The sequence below is a fragment of the Hydra vulgaris genome, chromosome 06 (genome assembly GCF_038396675.1).
Source record: "Hydra vulgaris chromosome 06, alternate assembly HydraT2T_AEP".
Taxonomy (NCBI): domain Eukaryota; kingdom Metazoa; phylum Cnidaria; class Hydrozoa; order Anthoathecata; family Hydridae; genus Hydra; species Hydra vulgaris.
In genome coordinates, this window is record NC_088925.1 from 28739484 (window position 1) to 28755000 (window position 15517).

The window sequence follows — 15517 nt, forward strand, 5'->3', positions numbered from 1 at the left end:
ATATTTTTAATGAGATTCAAAAAAATATTTAAATGTAATTAAAATAATAAACTTTAATGTAAAAAACTTCTTTTACTAAAATTCAAAATACATCACATAATGCTTAGTGATAGTTATAGATGGTTCCCCCTCTGACCTAAAAAAAATTTTAAAAACAAAAAATTTTTTATAATACTATTTTAATTAGTTTACATCTTGGCTTTTAGTTAATGATTAAGATATTAAATTCCCTTAATGAAACTATTTAATAATCATTGTTAACAATAGACACGACGTGAATGTAAGCTAGAACCGTCTATCAAAAAAATTGCAAGTTCCACTACTCGCTGTAATTTCTTTTGTGCAAGTTCCACTACTTGCTGTAATTTTTTTTGTGCAAGTTCCAATACTTGCTGTAAATTTTGCAAGTTCCACAACTCCGTGTACATATCTTTGCAAGTTTATTCCACAAGGAAGTAAGACAATAATGAAAACCCACACGCCAACTTTATAATACTATATGCATTTCCTTGTGGCGTTACTTTTCATAAAGGTAAAGGTTAATTAATTCTTTAAAGTAATTATTGTTGTAATTGCATGTGAAACTTTGTAAAATTTTTAACTTTTTACTTAAGAAAGAAAAAGAGAAAAATTTATATATAAAAAATAAAAATAGTTATAACAACTTTTTATATAGAACTTCATAAAAAGCATAAAACGAGAAAACGATTATAACTATAATTTATACGTTATATTGTAAGAACTTTTTATGCACGAGGTAAGTTGCAAATGGCGATAATGGTCTGATTGCATAGATTTTTCCGCAAATTATTTTCACCAGATGGGTCCCAAAAGGGAAACCCGTAAAAGTCCCAGTTTTCTAAGCCCTTATAATCACCAGATGCGGCCGATATCAATATTTTTGCTTAATTTTTCAACCGTACGGGACCCGTCTGGGAACATGAACGCAAACCCTTCTAAATCCCGTTTCCGAAAGCCCTGTTAAAAACCATACGGTACGCATATTTTGAAACCCTATACAGGCTCAGAAATACCTTAGAATAGCGCAATCTGATTCGTTGGTTTTAAAAGAGAAGCATGCGCGCGCTTGCTGAAAGCAAAATAAACTTTGTTGCTATAAAAAGAAAGTAACTGTTTTATTTTTTTTGTATAGAATTAGAATTAAATAAACATAAGGAAGTTATTTAGTTAAGTAACTTTAATGAAAAAGAATTGCATCGTAGTTAAAATAAAGCACATCGTAGTTATAATAAAGTCCCACAGATATATTTTACTTTGATATATATATATATATATTTTGATATAATAATTATTTTTATGTATTATCAAATTTAATGTTTGCTATATTAAATAATATAGTTTATCATTATAACTATATTGACAATATAATAATCATTCTTACATGTACTTTTTTTTTTTTTTTTTTTTTATACATGTTTTATTTTACAACTACAAAGTAATTACAAGTTACCAATCACTGATTGGCAGTAAAGATATACAAATTTAAATCATAAATATAAAGTTCAAAACATACGTGGTAAATAAAAATATAGTTGCTTACAACTCCAAGACGTGAATAAAATAAATACCAATTACAACAAGATAATAACGTGTAAGTAAAAATAATCCGAGAAATATATCTCTATTTTACTCCAAATAAAATAAAAAATACAATAAATAAAAATAATCTGCTGATTTTTTGGAGGAGAGTTTAGAAGTTTCACTATAAGTTAATTTACCACATTTCAAGATAATGTTAGTGTATAAAATATGATAAAAACAAAATTTGTGTAAGATTGATAAGAAGAAATACTTATTTGTAGTCATAGGAAGCTCGCAGAAGACTTAAGTCAGTCTTGTCATTGAGTACCTATTTCTTAGACGTGTAATACACATAAAAAATCAGTTGCATACGCGGTATATATGTACATATATATATATATATATATATATATATGTATATATATATATATATATATATATATATATATATATATATATATATATATATATATATATATATATATATATATATGTATATATATATATATATATTTATGTATATATATGAAGACTACAGAGGAAAAAAAGGCACATGTCACACATTTCCACTTTTTAGATAAATGAAGTTTTGTTTTTGAAAGTCTGAGAGTTTCCCTTGTATGCCTTTTCTTCGGGTGTTTCTGTAGCATTACATAGGCCTTTTTTGGGTTGGATTTTACTATTTTGTTAGCAAAATAGTTCAGGCCTATGTTTATATAGTAGGGGATATAACTCAAATAATTGGAAAATGTGACATGTGCCCTTTTTTCCCTGTGGTCTTATCTAAATCTAAATACGTACATCAATCTAAATATGTACCAATTAAAAATCATTGACTAAAATGCATTGGCAAATGGTTTAGCACCTAACTACAAGTGCTAAAAAAGAAATGGAATAAATTTTATAACGTTATTTACATGTGACGTCACCAACATTAGCAACAAACCATGTGCTGGATTTTTTAGAAACAAGCAAAATATCTAATATATTATTTTTTAATTTTATTTTCTTCTTTGCAATAATAGACCTAAGTAAAATTCAAGTAGGCTAATATAGATGTATACTACAGTAGGCTATAGTTTAGACTGTAGAAAGATCACTTCATTTAACATGTAGGCCTATTTATGAGAGAGCTAAACATATTATAGTCTGTATAAATATTGGAATATTTATTGACTAAATTCTTATGAAAAATTGTTTTAACAGCTTTTATTTATTGTAAACATAACTTGTTGTAGTTTTTTTTATTATTTTAGAAAAATTATATTAAATATGGATAGTATGTGTACACGAAGTGCAACTAAACATCCATTGTTTGGACAGTTAGTTGATCTTCCTGAAAATCAAATCCCATCATATGAAGACGTTATTAAGGCTGGAAAAGAGACAAAAACGCAAGTTTATGAAATCAGTGTGTGATGAAGCACAGTCAAAAGAGGTTGAATATGAAACTGAGGAAGATATTGATGAGGATGAGCGTAACACATCTGAAAGTAATTATACATCAGAGGAAGAGAAAGTATCAGTGCAGAACAGAAACGAGTACAAGGAATTATGTAAAGCAGTTGATCGATGCAAAATTAGCAACAGAGATACATGTCTTATTGTTAATGCTGTTTTAAAAGACCTCAGTATGTTGTCTTCAGCAACAATTCTTGATCCTTCAAAGCTACGTCGACAAAGAAATTTCTGGAGAGATACTCTGGTTGAAGAACATATGCAGAGCAATAAGGAATTGTGCTGTATAGTCTTTGATGGAAAACAAGACGTTACATTAGTTGAGAGTTTTGGTTGTAGAAGAAGTAAAAAAGAAGAACACTATAGTATTGTCTCGTATCCAGGAAACATACACATCGATCATGTAGCTCCTGAAAGTAGTAAAGCTGCTGATATAACAAAGGAGTTAATGTCAGTTATTATAGAGACAAACTCCGTAGAAAGCATTCAAGGTATTGTGTGTGATGGCACAAATAATAATACAGGTAAAAGCAACGGAATCATAAGAAAATTTGAGGAGAACTTAGGTAGACCATTACAGTGGTTGGTATGCCTTCTACACTGTAACGAGCTGCCATTTAGAAGGTTTTTGGCAGGCGTGGATTTTGCTCGAACGACAGGACCTTCCACATCGACAGGTACAATTAGCTCAGCTCTAGAATATGATCCGAATGAATTGCCTGTCGCTAATTATTTGCCAATTACTGGTAAGGTGACTGATAGTGATGAAGCTGTCAAGAAGGATCCTAGCACAGACCAACTGTACTTTTTGAAAGCATGTCTACAGTACAGCGTGGACGTCAGGCTTCTACAGGTACTGATTTCCTTGAGAGGAGTTTACCTGGAAATATAAGTCATGCTCGGTGGTTGACGAAAGCCAACAGGATTTTGCGTCTCTACATGTCTAGAGAGGTGGCATCTGAACCTCTCAGAAGAGTAACACATTTCATTTACGAACTTTTACGGACCCTCTTGGTTCAAAATCTAATCAAATTCTTCTTGCCAAAATGTTGCTAACAACTTCTTTTACTTAGTTCAGTTTCAGGAACTTGATGCATTAGATCAGGCTGTGGTTCGTCCTGTTCTCGAAAATAACTGCTACTTTGCGCATGCTGAAAAAATTCTGTTAGCTGCAGTTAATGATAGTGATATGGAAATTCGTCGTTTTTCAGTAGAACAAATAATAAGAGCAAAAGAGAATTATGTAAATTACTAATGAGTTGCTGCATAGCACTAGCCATATATATATATATATATATATATATATATATATATATATATATATATATATATATATATATATATATATATATATATATATATATATATATATATATATATATATATATATGGCTAGTGCTATGCAGCAACTCATTAATAATTTACATAATTCTCTTTTTTTTTCTTCTTTTTATTTTATCTCCATTAGGAGGGTGACAAAACTCAGGTGGAGGATATATAACAGGAATATAACAGGAATATAAACCTACTTCTATGTTTACTTCGTATTCTAGTTCCAGTGGTTTGGTAACACTTTTCACAGTGTAACAATTACTAACACCATCAATGGGTTGAATGCAATCATCGTAGTTAATTTTAAGTCTTTTACGAATTTTTTTTGATGCAGAAGGTACTCTATTATGAGCAAACTCTAAAATTCTATCTTGGTAATTTACCTCCCACACAAAGCATATATAATCAACAAGAGCAACAATGTCGAATGCTTTGCAACGTTGGAGAACAATGTTTTTTAGAATCCTTAGAGTAGCCTCAGAGTAGTTGTTTGTATGGTGCCCTCTTGTAATAAACTTCTTTTTATCAAATGATGTCCATTCTTCTCACCTTTTAAAAAAATTTGAATCGCCTAATAAATTTAAAATGATTGCAATTTAGAATGTTGTTAACATCAATTGTTAAGTCTTCCTCAGTCAAAGCATAGACTACCTATAAAATAAATATACAAATATAATTAAATAAAATTATATATATATACAAATATAATTAAAGGGTTTCTTATACAAAAATACCTTTCTAAATAGGTTCACAAGTATTTGCCTATCTTTAGCATGAACACCGTTTTTGATTTTCAAAAGCCAGTTCCACTCAGTCTGTGCTACGTGAAACTGACAAAGTAACTGATGAGTACCTGGCCATACCACTTTTATAGCATCTTTTTACGGTTTTACTGTCGTCAGTCATTGCTAAATTTGAATACTATAAAAAAACTAACAATTTCATTTTTATTTTTTTAAATTAATTTACTTCTAACAATTGTGTCAAAAACTTTACTAAAACCTCTAGACTTTTTTATAAAACCTCTAAACTTTTAAAATATTTTATAATTGATAATTGGAACAAAGAAAACAATTAATGCTTATATAATACTGTTAAATGTTCTACCGATTGTCCTCCAAATAGTCCACCATCTGTTTCTTTAAGTAGACTAAATGCAAGAGTATAGGAAGCTGTACATTGTCCATTATGTATCAAAACACTTAATGGAACTGCACCTGCTGATGTTGCTGTAAGGACAACTGTTGTTATGGAGCATGTAGAGTCAACGCTACTTCTAGAATCAATGAAAACTATTTCTCTAGAAGTTTTCATTTTCTGGGCACGACGCATTATTTGTGTTGCTATAACAACTGCCCAAAGGTCACCTTCAGTTTTGATATGAACTTCATGTCCTTAAAAAATGTTAATGTTAAAAATATTACAATTATTTTATGATAATATAATCTTCTTATGTATTTATTTAAATGTATGGTTATTGGCAGAAGTCTTCTTGCAACCTCATTGTTTTGAATTTATAGTTTTAAGTTTTTCATATTTATTTAGAAAAAATTACTAATAAATGGAAATTTGTGGGACACTTTTTTTACCAAAAAATTGATATACATATATTTTTAGGGTAATGTTACTTATGTTTAATTAACTTAAATATCATTTATACTCTTAGTCTTCAGTTTTTTGTATTTTTATATTAAAATTTTAAAAATAATATATTATTAATATATTATTTTTAAATTTTTTTTTTTATATTTGTTATATAAAGGAATATTGTTTAGAAAAATGTTATGAGTAGTATTAAAAAAGACAACAGGAAAAAAATCTTTTGTTCAGCTTTTTTATGAAAACTTTTCATAACTTAGCTATAAAGTTGCATCAAACCTTTTATTTTTTTTCCTACACATTTATATCTATATCATATGGGGACTAACTGAAATACTTTCTTGCTATCTATGCTTTGAATTAATGTTGTAGTAACTTGTAGACATATTTTTATTTGTTATACAGGAATAAATATTAAAGTATTCAAAAAATGAAAACTAAGTTTTCCTTATGTTTTGGAACAAGGTTTTTCAATCCAAATTGTAAAGCAGAAGTAGTATTTGCAAGAAAGCACACAAATGTAAAAAACAAACAGGATAACATTATAAGATAAGGGTGTAAGATGGCAGTGTTTTATTAAACCAGGACTTTCCTCTTGATTAAAGATTGATAAACAATAAATTGATGCCTGGATGGTAAAACAACGACAGAAAAAGAACGACAATACTGCTCAATATTATTAGAAGAGAATTCAATTGTACGCTTCGTGAAAAATAAAAGTAGATGCTTGCAAGGTATTAATAAAGCACCATTGACCAAATAATGTTAGTTACATTGAAAACAAGAGATTACACCAACAAAAAGTTGAGTGGAGGGCAAAAATATTAGCCACTATCACCTGCTGCAAAATTGGCATTAAAGAATCAACAGTATGTTTTGTGAATTCTATTTACACAAACTTAATAAAAAAATTTTTTTATATTATGATCTGTTTGCATAATTTTTTTCAGATTTCAGTGTTCATTTTGACTACAATTTCATGCAAAAGATGATAATTTAGCAATCAAAGGCCAGGGACAAGTCTCAATCAATAGAACCTTAAATTTTACAAGGAAAATGGTTCGCAATCACTAAGGTTTGTTTGTTATTGAAAAGATATTATGTCATGTTTCTAGAGAATACATATTTATCTAACCTTTTGTATTATACTAATGTGTTTTTCTTTAATGCTATTTCCTCCCTTTTAAAGTGCAAATAGGTATAACTGATTTAATCAGTTAAATTTTAGATGCACTAGCAGAGCAACTTCTTGCAGCTGCTGTTATGACATAAACAGAGCAAACTGAGGAAGAGATTTGGAAAGGAAATATTGACACCACAAGAGTTTTTAATAATGGTGTAATTCCTCAATTCATTCACTATGATGTTGATGGTACTTCATTTGGGTTAGTCTATGCTGCGAAAGGAGATCAATGTAAAAAAATGCAAAAAAAACCTATGAATTTGTTAGCATCCATTCCTTCGTGTCATTCTCAGGTTTGTTTTTGTTTTAGTTTTCAATATTTACTAACTTAATGCAGCAGCTGCTGTAGAAGCTGTAAAACTTCTTATAATTTACATTTTCTATAAAATTTCTTTTCATTAAAAATTGCTTTAACTTAGTTTCACTACGTATTTAACTACATTAAAGGTAAAAATAACAAAACTGTGTTGCTTAGTAACTTTTTAAACTAACATAAGCTGAAATAATTTTACTAATAAAGCTACATCTTACAATTCCAGGAGAGGTCTGTATGTGTTAAATGATATTTGGCAATGTCTGAATAACAACCCTGATGTTATCTAATGAATCAGCAGCCAACAAAAAAACATCTACATTCAATCTACAATCTAAATCAATAATCAAAAACAACCTCTTTAAAACATGGTGTATCAAATGGCCATACACTTTTAGCTGCTGTTAAAGAATTCGTTGATTACTTGAAAGAGAACAATATTTAAAGAATTGTTGTTCTATTAACAGATGGAGACAGTTTGAGAATTGATTATCATGTTATGTCATTCCTTCAATCAAAATGGATGACTAATTATTAGACCTGGTAAACAAAAGTATTCAACACGGATATAGAAAGACAAAATGTTTACTGAGGCAAATGCGTTAAACAAAGAAGCATTCACGCTTATTTTAGCGAATATATAGGGGTTAAATGGGCAACAAAACCCTCTATATGTAACCAATTAAGCAACAGGATAGAGCAGAAAATCGTATGAAGACTATGGAGATTGAAAAATTCTAAATCTAAATCTATCAATCAAATCGACACAAATAACTCAGGTGCATGGTAATCAAGAATGCTGAAGATGTTTTGAGTTTAGTTAAAGACAGAAATAAAATGAAAGAACAAAAACTTCGAAAACAACTGCAAAATGCAGGGGGAAAAAGAAGAAAAAAGTCTTTGTTAAATGTACTGGAAACATTTGTAAAGTAAAAAAGTTGAGGGAATGCCCAAAATGCTACAATATTTACAAATGCCAATGCAGCAAGTTAGCATGGCGTGTTGATGGAAAAAACCTACAATGATTTTTCCTGCTGCAGCATTGCAACAAAGTGCCTTAAAATTTGATCTTTTAATGATAAGATTTGTTAATAACGAATCATTATGTTCTAAAAATTAGTTCTAATTGTCAGGTTGGTATTTTTTCACTGAATTAATGTTGTTTTTGAGCTATTTTAAAGTGCTTATATTACCAAGTGGTCTGGGTAATATGAGCACATTACCTACTTTTTTACAACCGTTGTGTTTTTGTTAAAAAAATTTCGGGTGGACAAATATCTAAGTTGATGATGAGTAGGGATCCCTAAAAATTGTTTATTTGCAAAAATTTTGGATCCAGCATAATAATTTTTGAAAATAGTCAAATTTCGCTTAAGGTGCTCATAATACCCTAATCTACCCTACATAAATATCTTTAGATAACATCAATATTAAAGATTGAAATTCTGCACAATGTTAGTATACTAGTGTAACTTGCGCCTGTACCAAGAATATTTAAAAAGAATTTAAACGATCTAAAATGGCAGACTTAATAGTAAAAAAAAAACTATATTTTGCGATAATCCACGCAGTTAATTGGGTAATTTCAAATCAATTTTTTTAATTTTAGGATCAGGCGCTAAAAAATTGAATAATGAACATATTCTGAAAAATTGAAGCTAAGATAATGATTTTTTATTGAGATATTGTTTTCCTACAGCTACTCGTGAAAAAAAAAAAAGAAACTGAGAAAAATCAATTTTAAAATTAAGTCATGTACACTACTCAGTTAAATCACCAATACAAAAATCTTTTGCAGTATTATTTTAAAAAAAGATATTTACTATTGAATTTTACAAGGTTCAATTGTTTAAATAACATTTTTTCAAATTTTTCATTTTTTATCAAAATAATGCCAGGACCTTAACCAGGCCAGCATTTATGTCGCCCATATTGTGCAATATTCGAAAAGCGCTTCAATTTTTTATTAAGTATGCCATCATACATATTGTATGATTAACACATACACTATATGGAAACTGCAAAGGAACATGTAAAGTATTTTCACATTTGCAATATGAAAATACATTACATGTTGATATTATTAAATTATTTTTACTAATGTTATTAACAGAAGAAGGAAAACTGAAAAAAATTAACATTTTTGTTTGTTCATTTAAACACAGAAGAATACATTACTATAATACGAAATAATATAAAACTGAGTAAAAATTTCTGAATAATTTACAATTTTTATTATTTTATTTTTGCAAAGTATTTTAAAAAATTTTTAATATATAATTATTTCATAAGATCCGAATCTATTGAGACAATAGCAAGGTTACTTAGTCGGTTCTCCACCATGATTTTCACAAATTAGATTTTGAGTTTCAAAAGTGAAGATAAACCAGTGTTGCTATTTGATAACAAAAAACAAAATCCTGACATTAATGAATGTCAAATAGTAGTAGTAATAGCAACCATAAAAGCAAATAAACAACTCTTGAAGTTAACTGATAGATGTCACTGTTTTTGGTTGCAATCAAATACAAGTAGCAAAGGATACAATTATAATTGATAATATATCATGATATAAATAATAGTCACAATTTTTATTTTTATTGAAATGTTATAACTGACAGTTGGTATCTAAAAAACAAAAATTATACTTAAATCATATAGTCAATATAATACAATACCATATACTATATAAATTAAATATAGATATATAAATTAAAATTGTGAAATTTTTTACATCAAGGATATTTAAAAATAGTAAATATTTTGCAAGTAAATTAAACACGTGACAAAACTCAAAAATAATAATTAAAGAGGGACAATAAAAGGAGTATTATAAAAGGGTATATAAAAATATGAATAATATTATTAATAATAATAATATTAATTATGAAAATAATAAAAAATATTATGGAAAAAATATACCTTTAATAATAATAATAATAATAATAATAATAAATATAATGAGAATAATAATAAAATTTAATTTAAGAAAAATAAAATAACACATGAAATAAATAATACTTTAGAAATTAATATTAAACGTATAATAAAAAATGACAAAAATAATAATAGATAAATATTAGTTCAGAGAAATAACAAACAGTTGCAGGAAGGCGTTAGTTTTTAAAATAGATAAAAGTAAAAAAAACTTCATATGTTACTAGCTATCTTTAGAATGTACAAAAAAATCTAAGATTGTAATTAGTTTAATTAGATAATTTATATTCTATGAAACATGGTATAAGCACAAGTTTATGGTCAATGCCTTAGTTAAAGCAAATCTTAGTGCCAAATAAAGTTACAGCATGAAATTGACACTAAAATGCTCAGATTGCAGTTAAAAAGTTGGTCATAATTGACCAACATCTGCCAAACTATTTTCATCTGTCTGGTGCAAGAAAAACATAGAAAGATCAGCCTTAAAGCAAATAAGAGGAAAATAATATCAAGGTTTCTAAAAGTAGTGTAAAGCTTATTAAATAAGGTTTCATTTTTTTGGACCAAGCAAGTAACTACTGCTGAATAGTCAAACAAATAAAATTGTTCATCAGTTGAGTAAGCCAAGGACCCCCAACATTTGTTACGGCCTAATATAAACTCCAGTAGGCGCAAAACATATGAGTCAGAATAGCTACATATGTGCATATGTAGCTATTCTGATGAGTTATTGCAAAGGAGGTCAGAAGTCTTGTCAGCTGGAGCTATGATTAATATTATATTTTTTTGATTTTCCAAGAATTCAAATGGAAATTAAAACTGTAGACATAAAAGATCAAAAAGATGCACAAATAAAAAATAAAACAATCCAAATAATAACAAGAAAATGAATAAATAACACCGGTAATTGTAAACTGTTTACAATTACTGTTTTAAAAATAATAATAGTAAAATAACGTTGATTCATCATTTGGATTGAACATCAACACTCGTCAAGATTTCAATAGACTTGCTGTCTTGAAAAACAATAAAATACATCACGCTAGAAAACTACTTTTTTGACTGCACTGTTTATTTCAAAATTCTGAAAGCATGGCATAAATTTTATATTTTTAAATGTACGCGCGCATGCCTCTCTTTCAAAACCAACGAATCAGAGTGCGATATTCTAAGGTTATTCTGAGCCTGCATAGGGTTTCAAAATATGCATACGGTACCCGTCTGTCAATGTTCGCTGGGATTATTGTATAAAGTATTATTAATTTATTATACACATATTATTATATATGACATAAATTTAATTTATATTGTGGGAACATTGACGAATTCACTTTTTTACTAACTCGTTATTATTTTATTACTATCTGAATTACTAAAATCAAAATCTTCTATACATAATATTTCAAACGCTTATTTCCATTTTAGTTTTAGAGAAAGCAAGGTCGGCAAACTCAACATTGCCGAAATTAAAAACTATTTATCAGCTGAAATTATCTTCTTAGAGCAGTCCTTTGGGAAAACTTGTATATCTTGTAACATACTTTGAATTTCATCTCATTGTTGCTCACATTTTATTCAGTTTATATTTTTGAATAAAGTAAATAACAAATTTTGGTAAAAATTCCGAGAAAAAATCATTTATCCTACATTTTCAAAAAGGTAAAAATGTTAAGAAAAAGCTAATAATCATAAATTAACGTACCTGTAATGTAAAAATAAAAGTTTAAACCAATATTTTTAGGAAAATTGTTTATCTTGCTACAATACCCAACTATAATTTTAATATTCTAACAAATAAATATTTTTAGGTGTCTTTTGAAGGGGTGCCGAAATTATCTTCCTGTCAAAATTACCCGAGTGGTTTAAAAAAATCTAAAGTAAAAAATAAAATAAAATGAAAATCTCTTTAAAAAAGCAGTGTTTCATTGACCTGTTAGATACAGTCAATCATGAAATTTAACATCAAAAGCTAAAATACTATAGAATAAACTGCCAAAGTTATAAAATGGTTCAGATGTAACTTATCTAACCATAAACAGTTTGTTTTCAGCAACAATCATTATCCAAATGAGTTTCTAAACATTTCATATGAAGTTTCCCAAGGTTCCATTTTAGAAGCACTATTGTTCTTTACTTATATGAACGACTTAAGGAAAGCCAGATTATTTGTTTCAGTGTTTAAGCAAATTCTCGCGTTCTCTTTAACAATTCAGTCTGATTTTGAATTTAAACAAAAGCCTGAGCTGTTAAAGTTAGTTTTATTGAAAATAACTCTCGAACTTTGAAGATTTAGAATTTTACATTTACTGATAACTTAAGTGAATATTGTATCCATTAAATTCTTCTTCTTATTAGCTGCAAGAAACCCATGGCTAACACAATATTTACTTTATAAGCGACTGCGTTCTGTGTTGTGGGAAAACGTGCATTAGATATCAAATGCAGATCTCTTCCAGCAGCAACTTTATGACTTTAAGCAATATTATTAGTTATCAAGTTTTATATCTTTGAAGGAATTCATTATCAATACGACACTAAAAACAGTGTTTAAAAATTAAAAAAGTAAGAGTATTTATAGAAAGTGTTAAAACTCAAAATTTCTTTCACAGACAACAAAAATTTATACAATATAAAATGTTATATTATATGATACTCCATAATGATCTTTTCGGGTCAAAAAGTGGATTAAACTTTCTTCTTATGATACTGTTTTCAAGGTCTGATTACGCTGATGTGGCGTGGTAGAAAAGTACTAAATAAATACTTTTGTTAGTTTCCATGGAGATGCGTTAATTTGCAGATAATATTTTCGTTTTTTAATAAACAAAATGAACACATGCTCTTTGTTTGTTGGTAAATATAAAAAACGTTTCATATCATCATATACCTTTTAAATTGTAAGTTGTTTTATTGAATTTAATTTTTTTCTCATAAATGATTATCATACTCATTTACCTAAGTAAAATTTTATTGTCTGAATGTACATTCCACGTCAATGCCGAAAATGTTAATACAAAGCAAAACCTTAACACGACGGTTGTTATTTTTGCATTCAGTGGATTACGATGGGATTTAATGAAAGAATTCGATATGTCGGGTTTACAAGAACTGGCAAATAAAGGTATTTTTGTCAGCAGAAAAACTGACGCGTTTCAGACCGAGTCATTGCCATCATTTATCACCATGTCAACTGGTAACTATCCAGAAACACACGGGATTGTTTCAAACATCATGATGGATCTTGCAACAAAAGAAATATTTGATGCAACTTCAAAAAATTCGTCTTGGTGGAAAGATGTTCATCCCGTTTGGATAGAAAATCAATTACAAGGAAAGTTTAGCGCTCTTTGTTATTGGCCAACACACAAAGTTAACTTTAACGGTTCTGTAAATGTGACGTATAGTTGCAACAACAGTAAATATAAAGATCCCTTTGAAGAATTGCTGACAGGAAAAGACAACTTAGGTTTTGTAATGCCGTTTGCTGAGAGAGTTGACCAGGCAAAAAAATGGTTAAATTTGAAAGATAGAAGACCAACATTTATAGGTATATATTTTGAAGAGCCATATTTCACTATATCAAAATATGGTTTTAAATCAAACAAAACAAGAACAATAATGAGTGAAATTAATAATTTGGTAAAGAATTTTTCTTTATATTTGAGTGATCATAATGATAAAGATATAAATATTATAGTGACAGGAGAAGCTGGTTTTACTGAGTTGCAACGCGGTAAAGAAATATTTCTTGATGATTATTTACACATCCCTTTTAAAATAATTGATAATGGCCCAATTACGTCTGTTTTTGCTGAAGACCAGAGTACGCTGCTATTTTTAACCAAAAAATTGAAAACAGTAAGTCAACATATGAAATTATACAACGGATCAAAATTACCAGATACTTTGCATTTTTCATATTTAAAAAGAACGATGCCAATTGTATTAGTTGCTGAAGAGCATTGGCGAATATATCCTAAAAGAATTGTTGATAATAAAAAGGTGATGATGGGCTTCCACGGTAAATATCAGTCCACTCATACGTTATTCATTTCTCAAGGACCTTCTTTTGTCAAAAATCTTAGTTTAGAGTCTATTGGTAATACGGATATATACGCCCTTGTTTGTCGGATGTTAGGAATAGAACCTAGAATAAACAAAAGTAACATGACAATTGTCAATCGAATGCTTAAACATGTTATAAAGTACGAAGAAACAAAAAAAACGCACCAAAAAAATGAAGAAAGCATTGCCAACATAAAAATAAACAATCAATATAACATAACACTTAACAACAGTCAATCAAATTCACATGTCGGAAAAGACTCTTGGATAAAGTATATATCTAAAAAAGTAACAACTCCTTTTCAAGTCACCATCACTATTATTTTTTCATTACTTATTCTCTTTGGAGTAATTTATATTATTATTTGTACAACATTTAAAACAATGTTTTGTTTCACAAAGAAAAATGCTTTAGTTAGAGCAAACTTATCAATGCGTATTGATTTGAAAAAAACAAAAAACGTAAGCAAAGATGTCCAACGATTGCTACAAAGTGACGATGAAGAAGAACTATCAATCGAGTTAGATAAATAATAAAGCATAAAAGTCATTTCATGTCGATTCATAAGACAATATTTTTTGTATCAAATTTTAAGAAGCAAATTTTAGGAATTATATAAAGAAAAAAATAAATGAATAGAAAAAGATTCCATATATACACAAAAAACTTTCTGGAATAATTTTTTATTTATTTAGTTGTTTTTTTTTATTAATTAATAACTAAGAAAGAGATAAGAGAGAGAGAGAGAAAAAAATCGCATTAACGTTGTCTGCAAATAGAATTAGCATTTTGATAAAAAAAAATCTTAAAGCTGTATACTTTTGTAAAATGTTTTTAAATATTTGTCTTGTCGTCAGAGAAAGTTTTAGGTGCATCGTATTTTTAATCAAACTTGAAAAAAGTAAAAAAAGTTGCTTACTTTTTTTCGCAACGAAGTTTTTAAATCGTAAAAGGTTTGAAAATTTTTTTTTAATAAAAATTCATATTAGACAACTGTGAAACTTCATTTAAAAATAATAATAACGCGAAGGTAATTTATGTTATAAAAATATCCAGCAAAACTCTGAAAATCGGAAATTGAGTTATA

The 15517-nt window shown here is 28.1% G+C and overlaps 1 protein-coding gene across 1 annotated transcript; it reads left to right on the top strand.

Annotated features, from left to right (window-relative positions):
- Nucleotides 1-13191: 13191 nt before the first annotated feature.
- Nucleotides 13192-15109, top strand: LOC101238147 (bis(5'-adenosyl)-triphosphatase enpp4). Its single transcript, XM_065799805.1, has one exon. The coding sequence runs from the start codon at nucleotides 13299-13301 to the stop codon at nucleotides 14961-14963; it is 1665 nt and encodes a 554-aa protein (XP_065655877.1). The 5' UTR covers nucleotides 13192-13298; the 3' UTR covers nucleotides 14964-15109.
- Nucleotides 15110-15517: the final 408 nt, after the last annotated feature.

What these genes read in the sequence shown, in the direction of transcription:
- LOC101238147 (XM_065799805.1), top strand. Translation starts at nt 13,299, where the DNA reads ATGATTATCATACTCATTTACCTAAGTAAAATTTTATTGTCTGAATGT.